The following is a 27173-nucleotide window of genomic DNA, read 5'->3' as shown; positions in this document are numbered from 1 at the left end:
AGCAAGCAGGAGGACGGGGATCGTAAGAAGGGAGGTGTGAGAATCAGACTGCACTCAGATGTCATCTGAGTGCAGTCCTATTGTGAGATCTTTTGGAATACCTGGGGTGGACCCGCAGATCCAGGACAACGAACCTCCCAAGGGTGAACTGACCAGGTAGACCACCCCCTATACAGGGAGCGTTAGGGGCAGACCCAAGGGAGACTATTGCCGCAGAAGCTGGAACCCGGAGACAGGTAGTAAGAGGTACAAGATAGAGAAGCTGGGCGTAGGACAGACAGAGCAGGGTAAGAAGAAGTACAGTTAGGTAAGAGCTGGGTACAGGCGAGTCCAAAGGAGCACTGCAAAGGGGAAGACACAAAGGATGCAGGACAGGACAGAGACACCAGACTAACAGAGTACGGAGAGGACACTGTGAGGGCTGGACTGGACGAGGAGACAAGGAAGCCTGGGAGAGACAGAGAAGCTGAACTGGCTGGACAGATTGGAGACTCAAAACAGGCAATGCAAAGACAAAGGTGGACCTGAGTCACAGAAGCACAAATGACAGACAGGCAAGGAGCAGAGGAAGGAATCGCCTTATATACATGGAGTGCTGGAGGACTTCCGGGTCACGGTCCTCCAGGATCACAGAGAGGAGATACAGAGCGCCTGTAAATCAGAAAGAGGAAGTGCTGGAAAGGGCGGTGCGCACGCGCATCCGACGAGAACCAGGGAGCGGAGAAGAATAAAGGAGAGGACGCGCGCCTACAGGAGGAGCACGCCGCAGCAGGTAAATATGAGCGGAAGGAGTGGCCGTGACAGGAGGCGATGGACCAAGACCAGCGATGCCCATCGGACCAGACCGCCCTGCAGGTGAGTATAATAAAAGTTATTTTCCTTCTCTTGGAGGTCGGGTTGGGGGCTTGTATACAGCATTATAGAATTCTGTATATAAGCCCTGAAAGGCGGTGGCCATAACTCGTATCGGCCACGCCTGGTGACAGGTTCACGTTAATGGTTTAATACATTTTGTGCACCTCACTAAACACTTTTGTGTCTAGGAACATTGGTATCACTTGACAGATTTATTAATTCAACAGTTTTTAGTGGAAAAAATAGTCTTGCATTGAGCAAGGTCCTGAATGTCTAGTCGGCATGTCACCCCCATGTACGCAAAGCAACCTACTAAGTACAATAAGACATTACTTCTAATACATCACCAGACACGTACACGTGACAAGATAGGTTTAAACAATACAAAGTAAATGTACTGATGTAATATAACCAGAAATGTGCTTATTCTGAAGTTACCACAGGCATGCTTTAATGCCAATGTGTGAACTAACACTAAAAAAGAAGCAAACTGTACATATTTCTCCTGCTGATAATCAAAAATAAAGGGTAAAGTAAGAGTTATTGAAAGGATAAACTAAAACCCATGATTTTACTTCTTTTAGATATTGAACAAAGCATTGAACAGGAAGAGGCCATGAACCGCTCTTCTGCCGATCTGCGCATCCGAAAAACACAGGTAAGAACCTGAAACCCTGTGAGCTCAGTGCTAGTGCTCTATAATCTGATCACAAGAAAGAATTGCTTACAAATACTGAGGTAAAATACTGAGGTAAAATACTGAATGTGTGACTGTAGCCTAAAAAGGTTAAAACGTAATAAAAATCTTCAATAGAAGTACAAAACAGAAGTACAGTAAAATTCAGAGTTAAAGGGGTTTTCACAGAAAAAGTATTACAAATTGCTTTGGACACACTGTGTAGCCGTAACCTAATTTGAGAATATTGCAGCATATTTTGCCCAATATTATTTATTATATTACATTTTTGCAGCTTTTACTTAAAAAAGGGGTTGTCCAACATAAAAAAAATTAAACCCATGGGTGCGTTTAAAATAAAACATGTTGATATACTCTAATGTCCCCATGGATCCAGCATTGGCCATTCATTCCCGAGGTCTGCAATGGCTCCAGAAGTGATGCCCACTTTGTTTGAAACAGGACAGGAATGATGGAGCCTTTCATTGGCTGTAATAGTCTGGTGACTAAAGGGTATTTCTCAGATGGCGTGCTCATCTAATCAACTGACCTGCAGCCTATCATAAGTTGTAGAGGTCCTCTGACAACCTCGCTTATGGAGGCGGTGCAGACCTCGGGAGTGGTTTGAGATAGATCTATAGAGGGGCTGGAAGGTGAGCATGCCATCATTTTTTATTCTAAGTTTACATGGCCTTATGCCCTCCAAATCTTCACTTGATAGACCACTTCTTTCTATAACTTATTGATCTGATACAGTAGAGTAAGTTGTATTGTTAGATGTGGAATCCTGTTAGCGCTCAGTTGGTCCTGTACCAAGCGGCCTCATAGACGTTAGATAATACTTGGCTGTAGTGGCCGATTTCTATGTGTAGGCAGCTTATTGCCTGCAAATTTAGCACAAGTGATTGCTTTCAATGACTAAAGGTACCGTCACACTAGGCGATATCGCCAGCAATCCGTGACGTTGCAGCGACCTGGATGGCGATATCGCTGTATTTGACACGCAGCAGCGATCTGGATCCCGCTGTGAAATTGCTGGTCGCTGCTAGAAGGTCTGCACATTATTTGGTCGCTAGGTCGCCGTGTATCGCCGTGTTTGACAGCAAAAGCGACGATACCAGCGATATTTTACACTGGTAACCAGGGTAAACATCGGGTTACTAAGCGCAGGGCCACGCTTAGTAACCCGATGTTTACCCTGGTTACCAGCGTAAAAGTTAAAAAAACAAACAGTACATACTCACCTGCGCGTCTCCCAGTGTCTGCTTCCTGCACTGACTGAGATCCGGCCCTAAAGTGAAAGTGAAAGCGGTGACGTCACCGCTCTGCTGTTAGGGCCGGAGCTCAGTCAGCGTCAGGATGCAGAGGCTGGGGGACGCGCAGGTGAGCATGTACTGTTTGTTTTTTTTAACTTTTACGCTGGTAACCAGGGTAAACATCGGGTTACTAAGCGCGGCCCTGCGCTTAGCAACCCGATGTTTACCCTGGTTACCCGGGGACCTCGGCATCGCTGGTCGCTGGAGAGCGGTCTGTGTGACAGCTCTCCAGCGACCACACAGCGACGCTGCAGCGATCGGCATTGCTGTCGCTATCGCTGCAGCGTCGCTTAGTGTGACGGTACCTTAACTCCTGACAGACATCTGTTACTAGTCGTTTAGTCATGGTTTCCTAGAGGTTTGTTCCGTAGAGATTTGCTTTAAAGGGGTTTTTCCTTCTGGAGTCAGGAGATTTCTAATTTTTCTACCTTCCAAATGGCTTTGGGCCCAAGTTATCAAAGTAAAATAGGCCAAAGAGCTTTTCTTCACTAAATATATTTTTCTCCTACCCAAGTATAGATGAAAGTGTATAATCTCTGCAGGTTCAACCATGTTATTGGACATGTTTGACCCATGCACCATTCACTTCTATGGCACCGATGGAGATAGCGTTCCTATCAGTTTAATAGAAGAATAGAAGTGAATAGATTGGTAGTTAAGTGAACACTGCTGCTTAGTTCATACAAGGGATTTTGACACCCTCGTTTCTGGGACTGATTGGAACCCCCAGCGATCATATACTAAATGGACAAAAGTATTGGGACACACATCTAAGGCTTCTTTCACACTAGCGTCGGGCTCGGCCCGTCGCTGTGCGTCGGGCCGACGTTCCCGACGCTAGCATTGTTTCCGCCGCACAACAGGGGCAGCGGATGCATTTTTCCAGCGCATCCGCTGCCCCATTGTGAGCTGTGGGGAAGCGCGGGGAGGTGGGGGCGGAGTTCCGGCCGCGCATGCGCGGTCGGAAAAAGCGGACCGTCGTGAGCAAAAAACGTTATATGTAGCGTTTTTTGCTCCCGACGGTCCGCCACTGCACGACGCATCCGTCGCACGACGGGTGCGACGTGTGGCAATCCGTCACAATGCGTCGCTTAATGTTAATCAATGGCGAAAAAACGCATCCTGCAAACACTTTTGCAGGATGCGTTTTTTTGGCAAAACGACGCATTGTGACGGAATGCAGTTAACGCTAGTGTGAAAGTAGCCTTACTCCTTGAGGTTATTCATTCAGTCCCATTGTCACAGGTGTATAATATCCAGCCCCGCGCTGTGCAGTCTGACTCACGTTGTAAAGAGCTCACTGATACCAGTGTGGTACTGTTATAGGATGGCTCCGGTGTAACAAGTCAGTGCATTAAATTTCTTCCCTCCTAAATATTTTCCAAGTACTAGTGGCTGGCATTATTGAAAAGTGGAAGGAACCACAGCAACTCAGCCACAATGTGGTAAACTACAAAAAGTCACAGAGCAGGATCACTGTGCTCATTCCATAACTGCAGAGTCCAAACCTCCTCCGACATGGAATGGGTTTCCATGGCTGATCAACTGCATGAAAGCCTTACATCACCAAGCACAATGTCAAGTGTTGGATAGAGTGGTGTAAAGCTGCCACCGCTGGAGCAGTAAAACTCCAGTGTTCTGTGAAGTGATAAACCACACCTCTTTATCTGTCAGTCTGATGGAGAATTGTGAGTTTGGTGAATGCAAGACAACGCTACTTTCCTGACTGCTTTGTGCTAACTGTAAAGCAGAGTGGAGGAGGGATAATGTTGTTTTCAGGTGTTGGTCTAAAAAGCTTAGTTCCAGGGAAGGAAAATCTTAAAGCGAGTGCCAACGCTATCTTATTAGTGCTGCTTTCCTTAAAAAACTGACCCCCACATCTGTCCATATAGCGACTGCTGACGGAGGAGCATGTGACCAGACCTGTCCATCAGACTACTCCAATGGAAAAGCAGCTTTCCCATGTGAGGTGCTTTACGCTGGGAGGAGGCTGATGGACAGGTCTGGTCACATGTTCCTCCACCAGCAAACATTGTATGGACAGAAGTGCTGGTCAGTGTGTGAGGAAAGCTGCTCCAACAAGAGAAAGTGGCCGACCTCATTAATTCTTCAACATACCAAGATGTTTAGGACAATTCTATGAGTCCAACTTTGTGGGAACATTTTGAGGAAGGCCTTTTTTTGGTCCAGTCACAGTGCACGAAGCAAAATCTTTGAATACATGATTGGGTGAGCTTGTTATGGAAGAACTTGACGCCCCACACAGAGCCCCGACCTAAACCCCTTCTAACACTTTTGGGGTGAACTAGAACAGGGATTGTGTGCCCGCCTTTCATCCATCATCAGTGTTGGACCTCATAACTACTTTTCTGGATGAGTGGGAGAAAATTCCTAGACTCTCTCCAAAATCTTGTGGAAGACTGTAAGCTGTTCCAGCAGCAAAGTGTGGACCAACACCATATTAATGCCGATGTATGTAGACTGGCATGTTATGAAAGCTCCTGTACATATAATTTGTAATGTCCCAATACTTGTGTTAACAGAGTGCACATGAATCACCTATTGAGTGGATAAGTGAAGAATGTATTTATTGCTATATTGTTGTGGTAGGCTGGTAAAACTGATAGGGTAGTAGCCACTACATACATTCTAAGGCATGAACAACCTTATGTTTGGACATTTGGTCATGAATAGACAATTCTATGCTAAACATGCACATCCTTACCAAACACCAGTGTTGCCATAAAAAACAGGAATAAATATATTTTCTTTTCACTCGATTTTAGCACTCAACATTATCTCGTAAATTTGTAGAGGTGATGTCTGAATACAATGCTACTCAATCAGATTACCGCGAACGATGCAAAGGCCGTATCCAGAGACAACTGGAAATCAGTAAGTTCTTGTTGTTTTGCTTGTCTGTCATTTTTGGGATTCAATCAATGGAGGGATAGTTTTTATTAAAACATAAAATATGGTAACATCTAGGCATGCAATAGAATTTATGTGCATTCTGCCATTAAATCTAATTATAAGAAATGGGCATTTGCTGTAAGAGAAAGTAGGTAATGACACATTACTGGGATATACCAGGTTTATGAATGGGAGGGTTTGACATCTGAAACTCCCAGTAGACCCTAGTAGTAAGTGGCTTCAGGACTATTATGAAATACTAGAAATATCTTTATATCCATTTATAGCAGACACTTCAACACAGAGCGAAAAGTGATTTTATGATGATGATTTTTATTTTAATAGTTTTTTTTCGTAAGTTAGAAAAATAAAGCAAGAGCAGAGAATGGATTAAATACACTCACATATTCACTCCCCTGCAACTCCAGCGGCGCTGCTCTGGTGGTCTGTGAGTGTCACAGCCTGCTTCCTGCAACCTTCCATAAATGATGAATGGCATATGATCAGTGCAGGTAGTAGCTAGAGACTGACAGAGAAGATCAGAGCTGGAATAGTCGGTGATTGCAGAGGAGTGTGTGTGTGTGTGTATATATATATATATATTTTATTATCTAATATATAAAGCTGAATGTGTGTGTATGTATGTATGTGTGTGTGTGTGTATGTCCGGGATTGGCATCTGCACCGTCGCAGCTACAGCCACAAAATTTTGCACAGTCACACGTCTGGACCCCGTGAGCGTCATAGGCTATGTTGTGAGGCGAAATTTTAACCCCGCGCGTTCCAATTCATGAAACAATTTTGCCCCTACCTACATAATGGGGAAAAAGTGAAAGGAAAAGTGTGGGAGGCAAATTAACAGCTGCCAGATGTGAACAAGGGGGACTTGAGAATGAGAGCGATGGTGCTAAAGAGTATATTCTGTACAGTTGCTAAGGTGGGGCCCCGATATGGGATACTCACCACACACGGGGATATGAACACACACACAAAATGCGCCACACACCACCACGTGCTTGAACACATATCACCCTCAGCACACATTTCACCACATATGCACCAACCTCGCCACATAAAAGTCGAAACACAAAATCGCCGCTCAAAACTTGCCACGAGCAAAACTCGCCACATGCAAAACTAGGCTCACGCAAAACTCGCCACACGTGCAAAACTCACCTCATGGAAAACTCGCCACACGCAAAACTTGCACACGCAGAAAAATTGCCACATGCACAAAAGTTGCAACACATGCAAAAGTTGCCTCACACAAAACTTGCGCATACTCAAAACGCACCACGCATAAAACTCGCCACGTGCAAAACTCGCCATGCGCAAAACTTGCTGCACACAACTTGCTACACTAACCTGTCACATGCAACTTGACACAAAAAGTTGCTACACGCATGTCGCCACACAAAACTCATCTCCTAAAAGTCGCTACATGCATGTCGCCACACGCAACTCAACACACACAACTTGACACATGAAACTCGCCCTAAAACACACACAAGTCTGGTATTATCCTTCAAAAATAAAAATCTGATTAATAAGCAGACAAACTACAAGAGCAACAACTGTACCATATAGGAATCCGGCAGCTGTCAGTCACATGACCAGTCTATTATGTGTATGTGTGAGCTAATATATACTGCCAGGGGGAGGGCTTACTGTTGGCTGGGGATTTATCAGGCTGCCAATTTAGCTTACAAATACTGAGGTAAAAATAATGAGCAAATAACGTGTGAACGAGGTCTAATACAGGAGGAGATGACACACAGATATATACTATATACAGGAGGAGATGACACACAGGTATATACTATATACAGGAGGAGATGACATACAGGTGCATACTATATACAGGAGGAGATGACACAGGTATATACTATATACAGGAGCAGATGACACACAGGTATATACTATATACAGGAGGAGATGACATACAGGTACATACTATATACAGGAGGAGATGACACAGGTATATACTATATACAGGAGCAGATGACACAGGTATATAGTATATACAGGAGGAGATGTCACAGGTATATACTATATACAGGAGCAGATGACACAGGTATATAGTATATACAGAAGAGATGACATACAGGTATATACTATATACAGGAGGAGATGACACATAGGTATATACAATATACAGGAGGAGATGACATACAGCAGGTATATACTATTTACAGGGGAGATGACATACAGGTATATATTATATACAGGAGATGACATACAGGTGTATACTATATATAAGGTAGATGACAAACATGTATATACTGAGGGGAAAATTAGAGGTGTGAGGTGAAAATGAGGGGTGTGCGGTGAAAATGAAAAGGTGTGAGTGCAAAATGAGGAGTGAGGGAAAATAGTGGAGTGATCGGAAAATGGCAGATGTGAGGTCGAAATGACAAGTGTTAGGGGGGAATGAGAGGAGTGAGGGGGAAAATGAGAGGTGTAAGGGAGAAAATGAGAGATGTGAGGGGGAAAATGAGAGGCGTGATGGAAAAATAAGAGAAGTGAGGTGCTATAACTAACCACAAATATTTACTATGCCCAGGCAACGCCGGGTTCTTCAGCTAGTTATTATTTATTATTATTGCGCCATTTATTCCATAGCTCTTTACATGTGAGGAGGGGTATACATAGTAAAAACAAGTACAATAATCTTAAACCATACAAGTCACAACTGGTACAGGAAGAGAGAGGACCCTGCCTGTGAGGGCTTACAATCTACAAGGGATGGGTGAGAATACAGTAGGCGAGGGTAGAGCTGGTTGTGCAGCGGTTTGGTCGATCGGTGGTTACTGCAGGTTGTAGGCTTGTCGGAAGTGGTGGGTCTTCAGGTTCTTTTTGAAGGTTTCGATGGTAAGCGAGAGTCTGATATGTTGTGGTAGAGAGTTCCAAAGTAGGGGTAATGCTCGAGAGAAATCTTGTATGCGATTGTGAGAAGAGGAGATAAGAGGAGAGTAGAGAAGGAGATCTTGTGAGGATCGGAGGTTGTGTGCAGGTAAGTACCGGGAGACGAGGTCACAGATGTATGGAGGAGACAGGTTGTGGATGGCTTTGTATGTCATGGTTAGGGTTTTGTACTAGAGTCTCTGGGCAATGGGGAGCCAGTGAAGGGATTGACAGAGGGGAGAGGCCGGGGAATAGGAGGGGGGACAGGTGGATTAGTCGGGCAGCAGAGTTTAGAATAGATTGGAGGGGTGCGAGAGTGTTCGAGGGGAGACCACAGAGCAGGAGGTTGCAGTAGTCAAGGCGAGAGATGACGAGGGCATGGACTAGGGTTTTTGCAGATTCTTGGTTTAGGAATGTACGTATCCGTGAAATATTTTTTAGATGAAGGCGGCAGGAAGTGGAAAGGGCTTGGATATGTGGTTTGAAGGAGAGATCAGTGTCAAGGATTACCCCGAGGCAGCGAGCTTGTGGGACTGGGGAGAGTGGGCAGCTGTTTACTGTAATGGATAGGTTCGTTGGGGGGGGGGTCGCGTGAGATGGGGAAAGATGATGAATTCTGTTTTGTCCATATTAAGTTTCAGAAATCTAGCGGAGAAGGATGAAATAGCGGACAGACATTGAGGGATTCTGGTTAGTAGGGTGGTGATATCTGGTCCAGAGATGTAGATCTGTGTGTCTCCGGCATAGAGATGATACTGAAAGCCGTGAGATTCTATGAGCTGTCCCAGGCCAAAGGTGTAAATGGAGAAGAGCAGGGGCCCTAGGACTGAACCTTGCGGGACTCCGACAGATAGGGGGCGAGGTGAGGAGGTGGTGTGTGAGTGATAGACGCTGAATGTCCGGTCTGTTAGGTATGATGAGATCCAGGATAGGGCCAAGTCTGTGATGCCAAAGGATGAGAGGGTCTGTAGTAAAAGGGAATGGTCCACTGTGTCAAAGGCAGAGGACAGGTCCAGGAGGAGGAGGATAGAGTAGTGTCGCTTGCTCTTGGCAGTTAATAGGTCATTGGTGACCGTAGTTAGGGCAGTTTCAGTGGAGTTGTGTGACCGGAAGCCAGACTGTAAGCAGTCGAAGAGGGAGCAAGAAGAGAGATGGGAGGACAGTTTAGAATGGACGTGGTGTTCCAGTAGTTTTGAGGCATAGGGGAGAAGTGATATAGGGCGATAGCTAGATACAGAGGATGGGCCAAGAGAGGGCTTTTTGAGGATAGGTGTGATTGAGGCATGTTTAAAGCTTGAGGGGAAAACACCAGTTGTTAGTGATAGGTTGAAGAGATGGGTTATATATCAACTGACATGAAAATGACATCTACAGAATGGGAGGAATATAACTATGCAAAAGCACGCATGAAAAAGACTTGGGTATGCTAATAAGGTCACAGACTACACATGAGTTAACAGTGTGATGCAGCAGCAAAAAAGGCAAACATAGTTCTAGGATGTATTAAGAGAAGCATAGAGTCTAGATCACATGAAGTAATTATCCCCCTCTACTGCTCCTTGGTCAGACCTTATCTGGGATACTGTGCCAGTTCTGGGCATCACATTTTTAAAAAGACATAAAAAAACTGGAGCAAGTTCAGAGAAGAGCGACCAGGAAGGTGAGTGGACTGCAAACTATATCCTACGAGGAACAGTTAAAGGATCTGGAAATGTTTAGCTTGCAGTAAAGAAGACTGAGAGGAGACTTAATAGCTGTCTACAAATATCTGAAGGGCTGTCACAGTGTAGAGGGATCATCTTTAATCTCATTTGCCCATGGAAACATTAGAAGCAATGGAATAAAACTGAAAGGGAAGAGATACAGACTAGATATATCAGAAAAAACGTTTTGACAGTAAGGGTGATCAATGAGTGGACTAGGCTGCCACAAGAGGTGGTGAGTTCTCCTTCAACGGAAGTCTTGAAACAGAGGCTGAACAGACATCTGTCTGAGATGATTTAGTGAATCCTGCATTGAGCAGGGGGTTGGACATGATGACCCTGGGGGTCCCTTCCAACTCTAACATTCTATGATTCTATGATATATTATTGTAATCCATGCCTTGCTGTATCTATTTTTTTTATAAATCATCAAAAAATCTTTTTAATTTTTGATGTGTATGTAGAAGAGTACATAAATAGCCAGTAGATTACAATTATCCCTGATGATTTCTGTCCACTCCAGTAGCTATGGATGGTGAGAGGTTCAGCACAGTTTAGGGTTCTAGGAGGTCATGTGACTCTGGAGATATTTGATCATTATCATGAAGGAGACATCATCTCGGCCACAGCTCATTTATTGTGAAAGTCCGTTCAGAGAATGACATAGGCAGGAAGAAAAGGAGATGAAGGAATATCTCTTGGGGTTGGATATGCCCTTGAGTTCTGCCAGAGGTTGTTCTGTGATTTGCGGGACTAGCCTGTTATTTATATTGGAAATAAGTGTCCTGCTGCTAATACATGAGAACAGCATGGAGTCCGAGGACTAATAGGTACATCACCCTGTAGGCAATAACTGGCTTGGCATCTGTTGATTAGTTGATTTCTATGTTGGAAATAGGGGAAACAACATGTCCTGGTTTTGGCAATCATATGGGTGTCGATAGATGATGTCTGAATGGAAGTGTAAGACTTCATGTTAATTTTCAAGTAGACATGTCTGGACTGCACAAAGTTTAATTGGACTTGCTACTTAAGAATTATTACTTTTTGTGCCCTCTGTTTTCACTGGAAATGAAAAGTGTCGAACAAGTGTTCTTGCATCCCGGTGTCATGTATAGACTGGTCTTTATGGCTTACCAACAGCCTCCTAATTCCTAAAATATGAATAATGTCATATGTGATCGCAGGTTTTCCTACTTATACCTGTTCCAGAGATGGTTGCATATACAGTTAATGCATCAACTGGCAGACTTTTATAAGGAACCTGTCAGTGTGATCCAGCCCCCTGAACTGTTCATGTTCATTTTGCTCTCTGAAACATAATATCATCCAAACCTTTACTGATTCAATCTGGTGCTCACTGACTGAAAAAAACCAGTTTTAATTAATATATTTCTAAGGCTTAAGTGCTCTGGCCGTGTCAAGGCGCTAACACAGCCTTTGCCTCCCAGATATGTTGCCCATGCAGCCTCACTGGCTTGACTAGAGTCAGTCAAGCAGAGGAAAGTGGGGCAGGGAGTGGAACAGAGCTGCGGAAGCTTGGGAAGTGCTTTTGCCATTCCTAGAGCACTCAAGCCTCATTTTCAATTAGGAAGCAACCGACTGTATCAGTAATATAACCATAAGTAATGATACCAACTTAGAGGATACCTCTCATTTTATAGAAAAGTTTTGATCAGTGGGGGTCTGAATGTTAAGACCCAAAATTACATCTGAAACAAAGCAGAAGAAGCACTCCGCATAGCATCTATTGTCTTTACGAAATCTATATCTCCCTCCCCCAACTCTCCAGAAAGGGACAATGAAAATGAAGGAACAGTGCACTTAGCTGAATGCTTCTGCCCCTTCGTTTTAATGATCTGTGGTGGCCTCAGCATCCAAACCGCCACAGATCAAAACTTCTAGAATGTCATTATGATAAGTATGCTTTAATTAATTTTTGAGATTAAAAAATGTGGCAGTAGAAACAGCTTCACTGTTATATAAGGGCAATCAGGGCTGTATTTAGAGTTTCTGCTGCCCTAGGCACTTTTAGTGCTGCCTCCCCCTTTGGTGAGTATGATACTATCGGCAGTGACTTTGGCAAGAATCGCTGATGTGAAAGTCGCCTTTTGCAGCAGATCGGGCAGTTTTTCTGCATCTGCCGCGTAACGGATCACTTACAGCAACACTGCGTTTGGCCTCATTCATTTCCTATGGGATTTGCGGCACTTGCCGTGATCTGGCAAATGCGGTACCATACCTCCCAACTTTGGAAGAAAGGAAAGAGGTAGAAAGTTTGCGGCACACGTAGTGCGCCGCGGCAAATTTTAGGCCACGCCTCTGACCACACCCATTTCACAACTAGTCACACCCATATCCACGTCCCAACCACACCCATTTAGCACTGCTGATCACACTGTTTCATATACAATAATTATAAAAAATACTGTATAATGGCCACACATGATGTTCAATACTGTATAATGGCCACACATGATGTTCAATACTGTATAATGGCCACACATGATGCTCCATACTGTATAATGGCCACACATGATTCTCCATACTGTATAATGACCACACATGATGCTCAATACTGTATAATGGCCACACATGATGCTCCATACTGTATAATGGCCACACATGATGTTCAATACTGTATAATGGCCACACATGATGCTCCATACTGTATAATGGCCACACATGATTCTCCATACTGTATAATGACCACACATGATGCTCAATACAGTATAATGGCCCCACATGATGCTCAATACTGTATAATGGCCACACATGATGCTCAATACTGTATAGTGACCACACATGATGCTCAATACTGTATAATGGCCAAACATGATGCTCCATACTATATAATGACCCCACATGATGCTCAATACTGTATAATGCCCCCCTCCCATCTTGTATGTATGGCTCATCTCCCCCCCATCCTGTATGCATGGATCATATCCCCCCTCCTGCATGCATGGCTCATATTCCCCCTCCCGGTATGCATGGCTCATATTCCCCCCCCCCCTGTATGCATGGCTCATATTCCCCCCCCCCTGTATGCATGGCTCATATTCCCCCCCTCCTGTATGCATGGCTCATATTCCCCCCCTCCTGTATGCATGGCCCATATCCCCCCCCCTGTATGCATGGCTCATATTCCCCCCTGTATGCATGGCTCATATTCCCCCCTCCTGTATGCATGGCTCGGTCGGGAGGTGACCCAGGACTTAAATAAATAAAAAAAAAAAAAAACTTGCTCAGGTGCTGCCCCCCCCGCATCGTCCCGTCCTAGGCACGTGCCCTCAAGTGCCTAGTGGCAAATACAGCCCTGAGGGCAATGCATCTAGAAACAAAATTGTTTCCTCCACAGTTAACAGGTGATCGATGAAAACGCACTGAGCAATCCGGGGTGTCACCTACAGGTAGCATCAATGATAGTGTCAAGAAGGGGCAGCAGGGGAATGTTGGGCTACCATGGCCTGCACTGACTGTATAGTGGCTACATATTGGTGTCCAATCCATAACATGATTATACCCAGAGAAACTGATATATTTCTATATATTCAAATTAACTGCATATCATTGTTTTGTCAATTAGCACATTACAATATGTCTTAGAAAATGTATCAGACTTGCAGTTAGTTAGAAGGTAGAATATGTCCTAACTTGTAACAGATGACACATGCCACAATCTGGGCCGTCCATCTGGTTGTGCATTGTGGCTTGTGGTCCAGATCACTTTTTTTTATTATTATTATTTGAAACATATTTAAAATTTATATGATGAAGCACATTTGATTTATTTGCTATATGTACAGTGAAATATTTGTCATATGTAGCAGAAATCGGTATACAATATGTGTTAATAACTGTAATAAATTGCTGAGATCGCTAAGTATATTATTTCTATTTTGTTATTAAAGGGAACCTATGAGAAGCGCTGGCAGAGCAGGGACAATTAAACCTGGAATTTAAACGCTTACATGTAGTGTTTAGGGACAATAGAAGCTTCATTAAATAGAGTATTAAGAGGCTGATAAAAGTGCTTCTCATACCTTCTAGGGGTAAATCCTGATGACAAGTTCCCTTTAAAGGGGCTGTCAGTTCAGAATGACTGTTCAGACCAAGTACAGGCACTCGGTGCTCCATGGTGGAGCCAGTCGTTTATACACACCTTCCTACCTGCTGGTTTTCCATCTTTCTCTGCCCTTCTCTGTCTCCATGAAGCCAGACCTGGCAATCAAAGAAGAGGGGTGGAGATAGAGAAAGCAGGAGTGAAGGTATATGTAAATAATTGTAACAGGACTTAAGGTACCGTCACACTCAGCGACGCTGCGGCGATATAGACAACGAACCGACCTAAACTAGATCGCTGGAGCGTCGCTGTTTAGGTTGCTGTAGAGACGTCAAACACAGCAACTCCAGAACGATGCAGGAGCGATCCAGTGACGTAACGGCGACTCACTTCTCGTTCTCGCTGGTTGTTAGCTCCATGTCAAACAGCCGGAGTGTACCGACTGGCTAGAAGGAGACGCTGCGACGCCCCCTATGCTCGTTGCTGGCGTCGTTGCTTTTGATGTCAAACATGACCTGGCGACGAAATAAAGTTCTGGACTTCTAGCTCCGACCAGCGATGGCACAGCGGGATCCAGATCGCTGCTGCGTGTCAAACACAACGAGATCGCTATCCAGGACGCTGCAACGTCACGGATTGTTGTCGTTCTCTTTGCAAAGTTGCTGAGTGTGATGGTACCTTTAGCTTGAACAGTCATCCTGTGCGGACAGAGTCCCTCTAAGCTCGTTATGTCAGTGGAGCCACTTTTGCTATGACATTTTCTCGAACTCATGGACAAGATCACAGCAGATGTTTTCTGAATTTGTGGCAAAGCCGATCACGGTATCCTGTGATTTGTACATTTTGCAGTTTATCAAGTCTAAAGCATTTATTCACGAACGATGTAAACACAATATACTTATGTTTTTTGTGCCCACTCAGCTGGAAGAACCACAACAAGTGAAGAGCTGGAGGACATGTTGGAAAGTGGAAACCCAGCCATCTTCTCATCAGGGGTATGAGTCCTCTTATTTGGATTACGAAGCCTAATTGGTGGTTACTGAGGTTCTTTGGGAAACTATTGAGGACCACCCTTCATCTATATGTAACACATATACTAATTTTACCATTACTTTAATGCTAAAGATCAGGACATTTAATCCCCGTCCTTGGACTCTAGGACCATTTAAATGTTGTCCTCTACTTTTATACTGATGAGTTTCCTTGGGATATGTCATAAGTTTCAGATTCGTGGGCGTCCTACACGTGGCACCACCATCGCTCAGCTGTTATCAGCTATGGTGGTGGCCAGATGTAGACATTGAATGGGTTATAAGGATAGTTCATCAATATTATGGATTTCTGATCTAACAGCGACAGTCTGGAGAATGCCGAATTGTGAGTTGTCTCATTCTATTGAGAGAATGAGATTAGTGGGCATGTGACCGCAACTATGCAAATCGCATATGTATGGTCATGTCAGTGCCATTCACAGTGGAAATACAGGGGAATCGTGACAATGTGTGCATCGCACACTGCCACTATGCAGCACAGCAGACTGCAGTCACATAGGGTCACTGCAACCTTTTATTCGTAGACCGAAAAACCACTGTAGTGAACAACCGCCTTTAGACAAATATGGTGTTATAGTTCTCCAAGTTAATTAGAAATGAGTTGTGGATATAAAGTTACACTTGTATAATATCACTTGAGTGGGGGAGTGCAGGCAGATATATATTGCCTTGGTGTGGGATACATCTATTCTCACTCTTCTAAGTAAATGTATATTCAGGATCTTTGCATTGTACTCTTAATGATGTATCATAATTATCCAAATCCTATTCAAGTACGAAGAAAATCGCAGGCTACACACTAAGGGTTCGTCTACATAGACCGGCCCAGCAGCACAATACGACCGCTGACCGCTAATCGGTAAAGTTTTACGCCTTGGCTTTTGTTAGAATGCATGCTTGCAGACGCAGATCTATACTAGATCACTCAACATGCATCGCTGCCATAGTTATCGGCAGTATGAGTCCTGTTTACAGAGGACTATGCACCACCGAGAATGATGGTTTTTTGCATGGCAAAAAACGGGTGATTGGCAGCCTGTTTACAGAGCAAGATAACTGTGAAACAAACATTTTTAACATCGCACATTCATGATTATCTTGCAGTGTGAATACCCCTTAAGGAATTGTTCCCTGAGGTTATGGGGAGATAGCAAAAGTTTAACTTTAGACTAATTGGCAGGGGAGGCAGCAATAAGGACTATGCACTAAGGTGTGGGATAGCGAGGAATACTGACCGATGTACACTTCTCTTTACACCATGGTCACGCCACCAAACCTTCTCATTGGTTAGGTCTCTCTTGTAAACATATAGAGATTTGAAGTAGAAGAGACAATTTGCCCATCAGAATGGTTGAAATACGCTAAGTGGTGGCCCCTTCTAAGCCTCTGACACTAGGTTCTTTTTGCTATGCGCTAAATACCTAATTGCCCAAACCTAATTTGTTACAGCATCGTAACTTTACTGGTTTATTATTTGTAGGCATCTATCCATTATTAACCCGAACATTGCCATGTCTCTGCACAAAGTCCTCAATTTTCACAAAACAAGCTCCTCACATCCTGTTGGACTTACCACTGTCCTTTAAAGATGGAGACCTTATTTTAGAATGCTTCAGTACTTGCTTTATCGATCAGACAGTTGTGAATGATGATTTTCTCATGGCAATGACACCTGTTAGGGGTGGAATATGCAAGGCATCAGATTAATGGTCTGTTCTGAAAGCTGATACCGGAAAGTAGAAAAATTAGCACAAGGACCTGAGTGATTTTTTGGCCAAACAGTGATGGCTAAAAGACTGGGTTAGAACATCTCCATATTGGCAGGTCTTGTTTGGTGTTCCCGGTATGCAGCGCTTAGTATCTAGTAAGACATACCATCGGTGAACCTGCGACATGGTCATGTACACTCAAGGCTGACTGATGTGAAAGCAACAAAAATGGCCATGTGAGCATTACAACTGAACTACGTAAAGAAGTTTGCCTGGTTTGATGAATGACATTTTCTTTTACATCACATGGACGACCAGATTCATGTACACTACTTACCTGGGGAAGAAATAGCACCAGGATGCTCTATGGGTAGCCAGTGGAGGTAGTATGATAGTGATCAATGTTCTACTGGGAAAACATGGATCCTGACATTAATGCAGATGTTACGTTGACACATATCGTCTACTGAAATATTATTCAGATCAAGTACACTAATGGCAATGGTATTCCCTGATGGCGGTAGCCTTTTTCAGAAGGATTAAGTGCCCTGCCACAGTTCAAAAATTATTCAGAATGGTTCGTAGGATGTGCTTAAAAAAACAAGTGCGGGCTAAGGAAGCCCACCTCAAAACTCAGGGCTTGCAGAATCTACTGATAAGATAACGTCTTTGTGCCAGATACCACACAATAATGTCAGAGGTTTGGTGGAGCTGATTGGTGACCGCTGTGTTTGCCTTCTAAGGGGAATCTATACAATATTAGGAAGAAAAAAAAATTGAGGTCACTTCAAGCTACACTGTGCATTATTACCATCTCTAAAACACTACCTCAACCCATTGGTGCCAGCTTTTGACTACTTATGGCCACCATGCCCAATTTAGAGCTTATGTACTTCTTCAACCCCATCATGGGGGTCATAAAAAATAACTAGATATCCAATCTGGCTTGTTCGTGCTTGTCTTGCAGATCATCATGGACTCCAACATTACGAAGCAAGCTCTGAATGAGATTGAGACTCGGCACAGTGAAATTATAAAGCTGGAGAACAGCATTCGAGAGCTACATGACATGTTTATGGACATGGCAATGCTTGTAGAGAGCCAGGTGTGTAAAACCTCACGTCCATTTTTAATCCGTATCATAGTGAAGGGGGGCGGACACTTTACCTGTAAAAATAAAACATATGCTGAAGTATACTAATAAACCTCCCCGTATTTTTCCTTTACCATAATATGATATAGGAATTGTATTGCATTTATTAAGAATATATATTAAAATGGAGGTGCTCTGGTCAACAGTTTGCACTTGGGCATTGGGTTTCTCACCCTCCCTCCTGTCTTTACTTCCCATGCTGCGTGTGGGATGAGATCTCAGCTGGTAGGTGCCAACCGTGTCCATGTCGTGTTTTGTCAGTGTATGTTTTGTGGCCATGTGCTTTCAGCTCTGCGATTACCTGGCGGTGGATAGTGTCTATTGTTTGCATGCTAACACCTCCCCCCCCCCAAAAAAAAATAAAAACTATATATATATATATACACTCACCGGCCACTTTATTAGGTACACCATGCTAGTAACGGGTTGGACCCCCTTTTGCCTTCAGAACTGCCTCAGTTCTTCGTGGCATAGATTCAACAAGGTGCTGGAAGCATTCCTCAGAGATTTTGGTCCATATTGACATGATGGCATCACACAGTTGCCGCAGATTTGTCGGCTGCACATCCCAAAGATGCTCCATACAAGGCAGGATGGATCCATGCTTTCATGTTGTTTACGCCAAATTCTGACCCTACCATCCGAATGTCGCAGCAGAAATCGAGACTCATCAGACCAAGCAACGTTTTTCCAATCTTCTACTGTCCAATTTCGATGAGCTTGTGCAAATTGTAGCCTCAGTTTCCTGTTCTTAGCTGAAAGGAGTGGTACCCAGTGTGGTCTTCTGCTGCTGTAGCCCATCTGCCTCAAAGTTCGACGCACTGTGCGTTCAGAGATGCTCTTAGGCCTACCTTGGTTGTAACGGGTGGCGATTTGAGTCACTGTTACCTTTCTATCAGCTCGAACCAGTCTGCCCATTCTCCTCTGACCTCTGGCATCAACAAGGCATTTCCGCCCACAGAACTGCCGCTCACTGGATTTTTTTTCTTTTTCGGGCCATTCTCTGTAAACCCTAGAGATGGTTGTGCGTGAAAATCCCAGTAGATCAGCAGTTTCTGAAATACTCAGACCAGCCCTTCTGGCACCAACAACCATGCCACGTTCAAAGGCACTCAAATCACCTTTCTTCCCCATACTGATGCTCGGTTTGAACTGCAGGAGATTGTCTTGACCATGTCTACATGCCTAAATGCACTGAGTTGCCGCCATGTGATTGGCTGATTAGAAATTAAGTGTTAACAAGAAGTTGGACAGGTGTACCTAATAAAGTGGCCAGTGAGTGTATATATATATATATATATATATATATATATATATGTATATATATATATATATATATATATATATATATATATATATATATATATATATATATATATATATATAGTGTATTATCAAGGTATCCTGATTGTGGAGCAACTTTTCTAATTTCTTTCCACCAAATACATCACCATTACATACTAAAAATCTGTTCTGTGTGGTTAGGTACTAGTGTCCCATGCAGAGAGCTAGATAACTGTAACACCTATTGCATAAAAAATCACCCATTTATTCTATGTAGTGTCATGTAATGTAATCCCCCAACCTTCATACGACCATTGTCTGATATTTACAACAACTGTCAATCCGTGGAAATCAGACTGCACTCAGTCACTCTGTCATCCGAGTGCAGTCCGATGATTTCCACAGACTCATGGACCCTCTTGCGTTCTGATTTTGAGATTAAACTCTGGTGTGTTACAATATTTTTCCCCTGACCAGCTCGGTCCGAGGAAAAAGTCTGATGTGTTCACGGCCCCATAGAATAACATTGGAAAAAAAAGTCAGACAGTTTAAAGACTCCGCCATACGTGAGCCCTGTAACAGCTTTAGATGTGGGACATTCCCAACACTTGTGTGTATTTGGATCACAAAATTGCAAACATGTAAAACCTTATTAATAAATAATTTTTAATTATTGAAATACTTGAATTTGAGGCACATTTGATATGAGGCACACGGACTTTACTGTGAAAAGTAAAGAGATTTCAGTGAAAAGTCTATACTAGGGAATTGATGGCTGCTTAATATACAAGTAAAGGTTGAAATTGGCCATATACGAGATCAGTATTACATATGTAATGGCCGTACTGTACAGGATGGTGCTTCTGAGTGCAGCTTTTCTTACACTTTACATGTCGTTGTGTGCCTGTTCCATATTTTTGTACTTGGGTATAATTGTTCTATTGGATAGGAAATCTCACACATATTGTTACCTTGATACAGGTTAAAGCTGATCAGCGCAAGTGGGGCTGAGAGTCACCCACAGAAGAACAGGTAACATGCAAGTGATGAAGATGTAACAGCAAATTATTAAGTAACTCTTTTTCTGGCCCTCTTCTGTTGTCCCTTGCTCACTCTTCCTGTATCACTTTCTACCTTCTCTCTCTTCTTACTGTGGTCTACTTCTATTCCTGTTGTCCTGGACATGTCTCCCGTGTATTCTGAACGTTGCCACTTCTGTTCTGCATCGTGCCTTTCATATCCATCTCTTCTGCTCACTTGAATGTTTGGGGGAACCTTTTTATTTGTCTCCACTTTTCTTACTGGTTTGGGCTTTAAATCTTCTACTTCCTCCATGGTCGGTCCTTGCCTTGTTCTCTGTAAACCACGTCTTCGATATAAATGTCATTCTTGTCCTAACTAATAATGCATGCTTCCTCTCTGCCATGGCTATGACCACTTGCATGTGTCTGATCTTGTATGTCGCTTTTTTGTACTTCTCCAACTTTTCTGTGTTACTTTCTCTTTCTTGATGTCTTCCGAACTTCTCTGGCTCCTTCTTTTTGGCCTCTTCTGTTTCTCCTTTTCCCTGCCCCCTTCTTTGTACACACCATCAGGGAGAGATGATTGACCGCATAGAGTATAATGTGGAGCATTCTGTGGATTATGTGGAAAGAGCCGTGTCTGACACCAAAAAAGCCGTCAAGTACCAGAGTAAAGCCAGAAGGGTAAGTGGTTACTCAGTTTAGTTACCTATCACGGAGAGGCAGTGGCACCCTCCTTGGCATACACATCACCCATCATCTACAGCCTTGCTTGTACTTGTGTCTTGGCTATGACCTGCTGACATCCTGAGATATATCTTTGACCCATGAAAGTGACCAGTTCCCACGCTGTGTCTCTAATGTTACTTCTGCTTAGAAAAGAGTATTTTGTCATCTCATCAAATATCAACATGCAGACTGCTAGCAACTTAATAATATTCTACCTCTACACTAGACTGTATTCACATCTGTGACAGATTCCATCGTGTTTGATGGGAAAGTCGGTTTACATTTAAAGAGAATCGGTCAGCAGGATTTCACACCCAAAATTATTTTTATTTTCAAAGACAAGTCTAGCAATACTTCTACATGGCCAGTCTGTTCCTCCATTACTGAGATATCAGCCTTTGATATGTAAATGAGGCTGAAGAGCTATTTGAAGATCTGAAGTCTCCGTCACTTCAGCTCTATTCCCCACACAGCGCCACCTCCTCTTGTTGACTGGTGGCTCCTTTGCCTGTAGTTACACAGCATAGAGGTGATCAGTCAAGCAGGAGATGGCACTGGGTGGAGAACAGAGCTGAAATGACAAAAAGGCTTCAGATCTACCATAGTCTTTCAGCCTCATTTACATATCAATTCAAACTCAGTGAGTGAGCTACTTATCAGAGAAGGGGTCGTGGTTGGACCAGTGTTCACATGAGCTGTAGTCCAGGCAGTGATTTTCTCCTAGTGCTAAAGCCTTCATTGTATGGAAGCAACATCACACAGCTCCATAAGTGACACATCCCTGAAATCTGTGTATCGGCCCCAGCTCATGCTGTCCTCAGATTACATAGCAAAAACCTACTGGCAGATTACCTGTAAATAACGCCAGGGAAGACAGATATAAATACTCTTATGCTCATGTTTAGCTCAACTTAATCATTCATGTGACTGTAAAATGATACAAGTTAGGCTTTATGTAGGACTAGCTGTACTACCCGGCTTCGCCCGGGGTAATAACTGCTGTTAGCAAAATAGAATGTGTTAACAAAAATTTATTCTGCACAAAAAAACCACAAAACAAATAGATAGAAATGTAATTATTAAAAGGCAAAAACTAAGGTAATAGAAGCATTTTACAACATATATTTCAACACCAGAGATATTCCACACAGATTTAACTAAATTGGCCAAGTAATGTGAAGTAATCTTCTACTACTTATTCGAGAGCCTTTTGATAAACGACATTCTTAGTTTTTCCTTCAGGTGCAAAGACAAACAGATTTTTGGCTGTTCCAACTCTTGAACAGGCCACATAAAGTTGACCATGAGAAAAGCATGGAGATTGTAAATCTAAGCTAGCTGAAGAGCCCGGCGTTGCCTGGGCATAGTAAATATCTGTGGTTAGTTATAGCACCTCACTTCTCTTATTTTCCCATCACGCCTCTCATTTTCCCCATCACATCTTTCATTTTCCCCATCACATCTTTCATTTTCCCCCTCACATCTCTCATTTTCTCCCTCACACCTCTCATTTTCCCCCTCACACCTCTTATTTTCCCCCTCACTCCTCTCATTCCCCCCTAACACTTGTCATTTCGACCTCACATCTGTCATTTTCCGATCACTCCACTATTTTCCCTCACTCCTCTCATTTTGCACTCACACCTTTTCATTTTCACCTTACACCTCTCATTTTCACCTCAGTATATACATGTTTGTCATCTCCCTTATATATAGTATACACCTGTATGTCATCTCCTGTATATAGTATATACCTGTATGTCATCTCCCCTGTATATAGTATATACCTGCTGTGTGTCATCTCCCCTGTATATAGTATATACCTGCATGTCATCTCCTCCTATATATAGTATATACCTGTATGTAATCTCCTCCTGTATATACCTGTGTGTCATCTCACCTATATATAGTATATATCTGTGTGTCATCTCCTCCTGTATATAGTATATACCTGTATGTCATCTCCTCCTATACATAGCATATACCTGTATGTCATCTCCTCCTGTATATACTATATACCTGTAGGTAATCTGCTCCTGTATATAGTATATACCTGTGTGTCATCTCCTTCTGTATATAGTATATACCTGTATGTCATCTCCTGCTGTATGTAGTATGTACCTGTATGTCATCTCCTCCTCTATATAGTATATATCTGTGTGTCATCTCCTCCTGCATATAGTATATACCTGTGTGTCATCTCCCCTGTAAATAGTATATACCTGTATGTCATCTCCTCCTCTATATAGTATATACCTGTGTGTCATCTCTCCTGTATATAGTATATATCTGTGTGTCATCTCCTCCTGTATATAGTATATACCTGTGTGTCATCTCCTCCTGTATATAGTATATATCTGTATGTCATCTCCTCCTGTATTAGACCTCGTTCACACGTTATTTGGTCAGTATTTTTACCTCAGTATTTGTAAGCTAAATTGGCAGCCTGATAAATCCCCAGCCAACAGTAAGCCCACCCCCTGGCAGTATATATTAGCTCACACATACACATAATAGACTGGTCATGTGACTGACAGCTGCCGGATTTCTATATGGTACATTTGTTGCTCTTGTAGTTTTTCAGCTTATTAATCAGATTTTTATTTTTGAAGGATAATACCAGACTTGTGTGTGTTTTAGGGCGAGTTTCGTGTGTCAAGTTGTCTGTGTTGAGTTGCGTGTGGCGACATGCATGTAGCGACTTTTGTGAGATGAGTTTTGTGTGGCGACGTGCGTGTAGCAACTTTTTGTCTGTCGAGTTGCATGTGACAGGTTAGTGTAGCAAGTTGTGTGCAGCAAGTTTTGCGCATGGCGAGTTTTGCGCGTGGCGAGTTTTATGTGTGGTGCCTTTTGAGTATGTGCAAGTTTTGTGTGAGGCAACTTTTGCATGTGTTGCAACTTTTGTGCATGTGGCAATTTTTCCGCGTGTGCAAGTTTTGTGTGTGGCGAGTTTTCCATGAGGTGAGTTTTGCACGTGTGGCGAGTTTTGCATGTGGAGAGTTTTGCGTGTGGCGAGTTTTGAGCGGCGACTTTTGTGTTTCAACTTTTATGTGGCGAGGTTGGTGTATGTGTGGTGAAATGTGCGCTGAGGGTGGTATATGTGTTTGAGCACGTGGTAGTGTGTGGCGCATTTTGTGTGTGTGTTCATATCCCCGTGGTGGTGTGGTAATTATCCCATGTCGGGGCCCCACCTTAGCAAATGTACAGTATATACTCTTTGGCGCCATCGCTCTCATTCTTTAAGTCCCCCTTGTTCACATCTGGCAGCTGTTAATTTGCCTCCAACACTTTTCCTTTCACTTTTTCCCCATTATGTAGATAGGGGCAAAATTGTTTGGTGAATTGGAAAGCGCGGGGTTAAAATTTCACCTCACAACATAGCCTATGACGCTCTCGGGGTCCAGACGTGTGACTGTGCAAAATTTTGTAACTGTAGCTGCGACGGTTCAGATGCTAATCCCGGACATACATACACACATACATACACACACACATACATACATACATACATACATACATACATACATACATACACACATTCAGCTTTATGTATTAGATGAGTGTAATATGGACTCATTTTAGCATCCATATTTAGCAGACACAATGTTCAACCTGACAGGATCCCTTTAACTACTATTTTTATTTGATTAAAAGGGTCGTCCAGTAAAGTTACAGTATATCACTGATCCTCAGGATGGATCCGAGGGATCCGATCTCTAGGGCCTGCACCAATTGGCAGAACGGAGCACTTTTATTACCATTATCCCCAGTTAGCCTGAAGGAGCAGTGCGCATGTCTGAACAGTAGTCCATTCACTCTTTTATTGGGGCTGCCAAGCACTACATTCAGATTATTCCAGCAGCACCATAGAAAATTAGTGGAGCAGCGGCCAAGCATACAAACTGCTCCTCCATTCTAACATAGATAAAAGTGCCTCGTTCTGCCGATCGGAGCAGGTCTCGTATGGTTGGACCTCCACCAATCTGTCTTGTGGATAGGTAACAGGTAATCATTTTTGTTCACTGGACAACCCCTTTTAAGGATGATTTGTTGTACTTTAATTTTTTTTTCTCAAAACATTGCTGACTGCTTCTATCTTGTCTTCTGCAGAAGAAGATCATGATCATTATCTGTTGTGTGGTGCTTGGGATTGTCATTGCTTCAACGTTCGGAGGAATATTTGGATAGAGAACGGAACAGCGAGCACACAATGCATGTTCTGGACATAGCAGGAAATATGCGGTATTCCGTGTAAGCTGCACCTGAAGGTGGGGGACTGACAGCGAAAACAGACTTCCCAAGAGAAGAGCCCCTCTGCATGACTACCCTGTGTGTAACCCAGCGCACGTACCCAGGGAGAGACTGTTTGCTGCGGGAGGGGGAGGAAGGGGTTTTAAAAAGCCAGACCACTGACTTGGAATTGTATGCAAAGCAATGTCCATGCTTCTTCCCTCCAAGAAGAACAATCTCCAGCAAAGGTGAATCCGGCTTGGTGCTTTTAGGGAATAATATAGGGTTAGATTTCCTGTGCTGCCTTTATATTCTGTCCCCATGCCCACCAGATGCCTTTTTGGTTCGGGGAAGGACCTGTCTTTACAACAGCCAACTAGACACTCCAGTGTTGGGCCAAAGTGCCAAGCATAGCCAATTTTTTCCACCACATTCCTCCCCCTCTGAACAAAAAAATAACTTGGGACAGCGCGCTGGGACAGACCATGTTGGCCTCCCCTTTGCATGACAGGGGTCAGTGTTTGGTTAAACATTTTAAGGTTGGAATATGTTTTGTGTGACCCTCGCCCTTTATCAACACCTCTCCGGGAGAGGAGCACATTCCCATATTTTTGTATCATGTGCATACATTTCCTTTTGTAATTGTGTGAGCAAGGTGTCCACCTGTGTGTATATGTCTCTCTAAACCACATATGCAGACGAATCAGTGTGTGAGGAGACTCCTGTGTACTGGAAGCTGTGGAAATGTCACAGTGGGGCCGGGCACAACCATCAGTTGAGTTGATGATGGTAAACCAAGCCCTGAGGTGCCTTACGGCTTGCACCAGTCGGGAGTTAATCCCTTTTAGAGCTGGGAAAACCCTCGCTACTTTCCCAGCTCTGAAGGGATTAATCACCAGCATGCTTTGTGAGGAGAGTTTTTATATTTGGTGTTATATCTTCCTGGTGTATTTTGTCTGCAGCCTTTCTGTGGCATTTACGGTAATAAATGATGTGCGTTTGGGAAGCCGCCTTGTATTATTTTTATTAAGATTGTTGACAAACCCTCTAGGGTTCTCATTCTTCAAGTATGGATCCTGCAAAAAGGTAGGATGGCTGTGTGCCAATGTTCCCTGGGAAAAGTATGCAAAACTGTCCTCATTCAGTAGCAATATTGTCTCTTAATTGGCCCCTCTAAGAGGTTATTACCTCAGAGTGTTTCATAGGCCAGCCCTACCATTCAGCAATGACTATTTTACACTGAGATCCTTACAGATTGGATGCACTAATGACCAGAGTTGAGCGAATTTTTCAAAATTTGGGTCCGATTATGATCGGCGCCGAAAATTGGTTTTGCAATATTAGCCGAATGTCATTGGAGTCAATGGGAGTAGAAATGAACGAATATGTTTGGAACTGATCATCAATCATAAATTCGACACGAATAGGGCACTAATATGGTACAAATATGGCAAATTCAGATTCGGCGACATATTCGCTCAACTCTATTAGTGACTCAAGGTTTCCAAAGAGAGTAACACCCAGGGCCGGACTGGCCATCTGGCAATTCTGGCAAATGCCA

General features: G+C 43.4%; 1 protein-coding gene across 5 annotated transcripts in view; it reads left to right on the top strand.

Annotated features, from left to right (window-relative positions):
• STX1A (syntaxin 1A) overlaps positions 1–26618 on the top strand; it is a 210105-nt gene extending 183487 nt beyond the window's left edge. Inside the window, exons 5-12 of one of the 5 annotated variants that reach the window (XR_013223732.1) lie at positions 1440–1513; positions 5634–5742; positions 15355–15428; positions 18162–18299; positions 18494–18572; positions 20613–20663; positions 21227–21337; positions 25493–26618. Coding sequence is in view for 1 of the 5 variants with exons in the window: in XM_077294526.1 (XP_077150641.1) it covers positions 1440–1513; positions 5634–5742; positions 15355–15428; positions 18162–18299; positions 21227–21337; positions 25493–25570 (584 nt within the window). In the remaining 4 variants the exon portion in view is untranslated. Of the gene's footprint in view, positions 1–1439; positions 1514–5633; positions 5743–15354; positions 15429–18161; positions 18300–18493; positions 18573–20612; positions 21338–25492 lie in introns of all 5 variants that reach the window. The other 4 variants (XR_013223734.1, XR_013223731.1, XR_013223733.1 and 1 more) reach the window with 4 other exon arrangements.
• The last annotated feature ends 555 nt before the right edge of the window (positions 26619–27173 follow it).

Source organism: Ranitomeya variabilis, chromosome 3 (genome assembly GCF_051348905.1).
Source record: "Ranitomeya variabilis isolate aRanVar5 chromosome 3, aRanVar5.hap1, whole genome shotgun sequence".
Classification (NCBI taxonomy): Eukaryota; Metazoa; Chordata; class Amphibia; order Anura; family Dendrobatidae; genus Ranitomeya; species Ranitomeya variabilis.
Note: the sequence above shows the minus strand (reverse complement) of the source record. Positions and strands in the feature narration are given on the sequence as shown.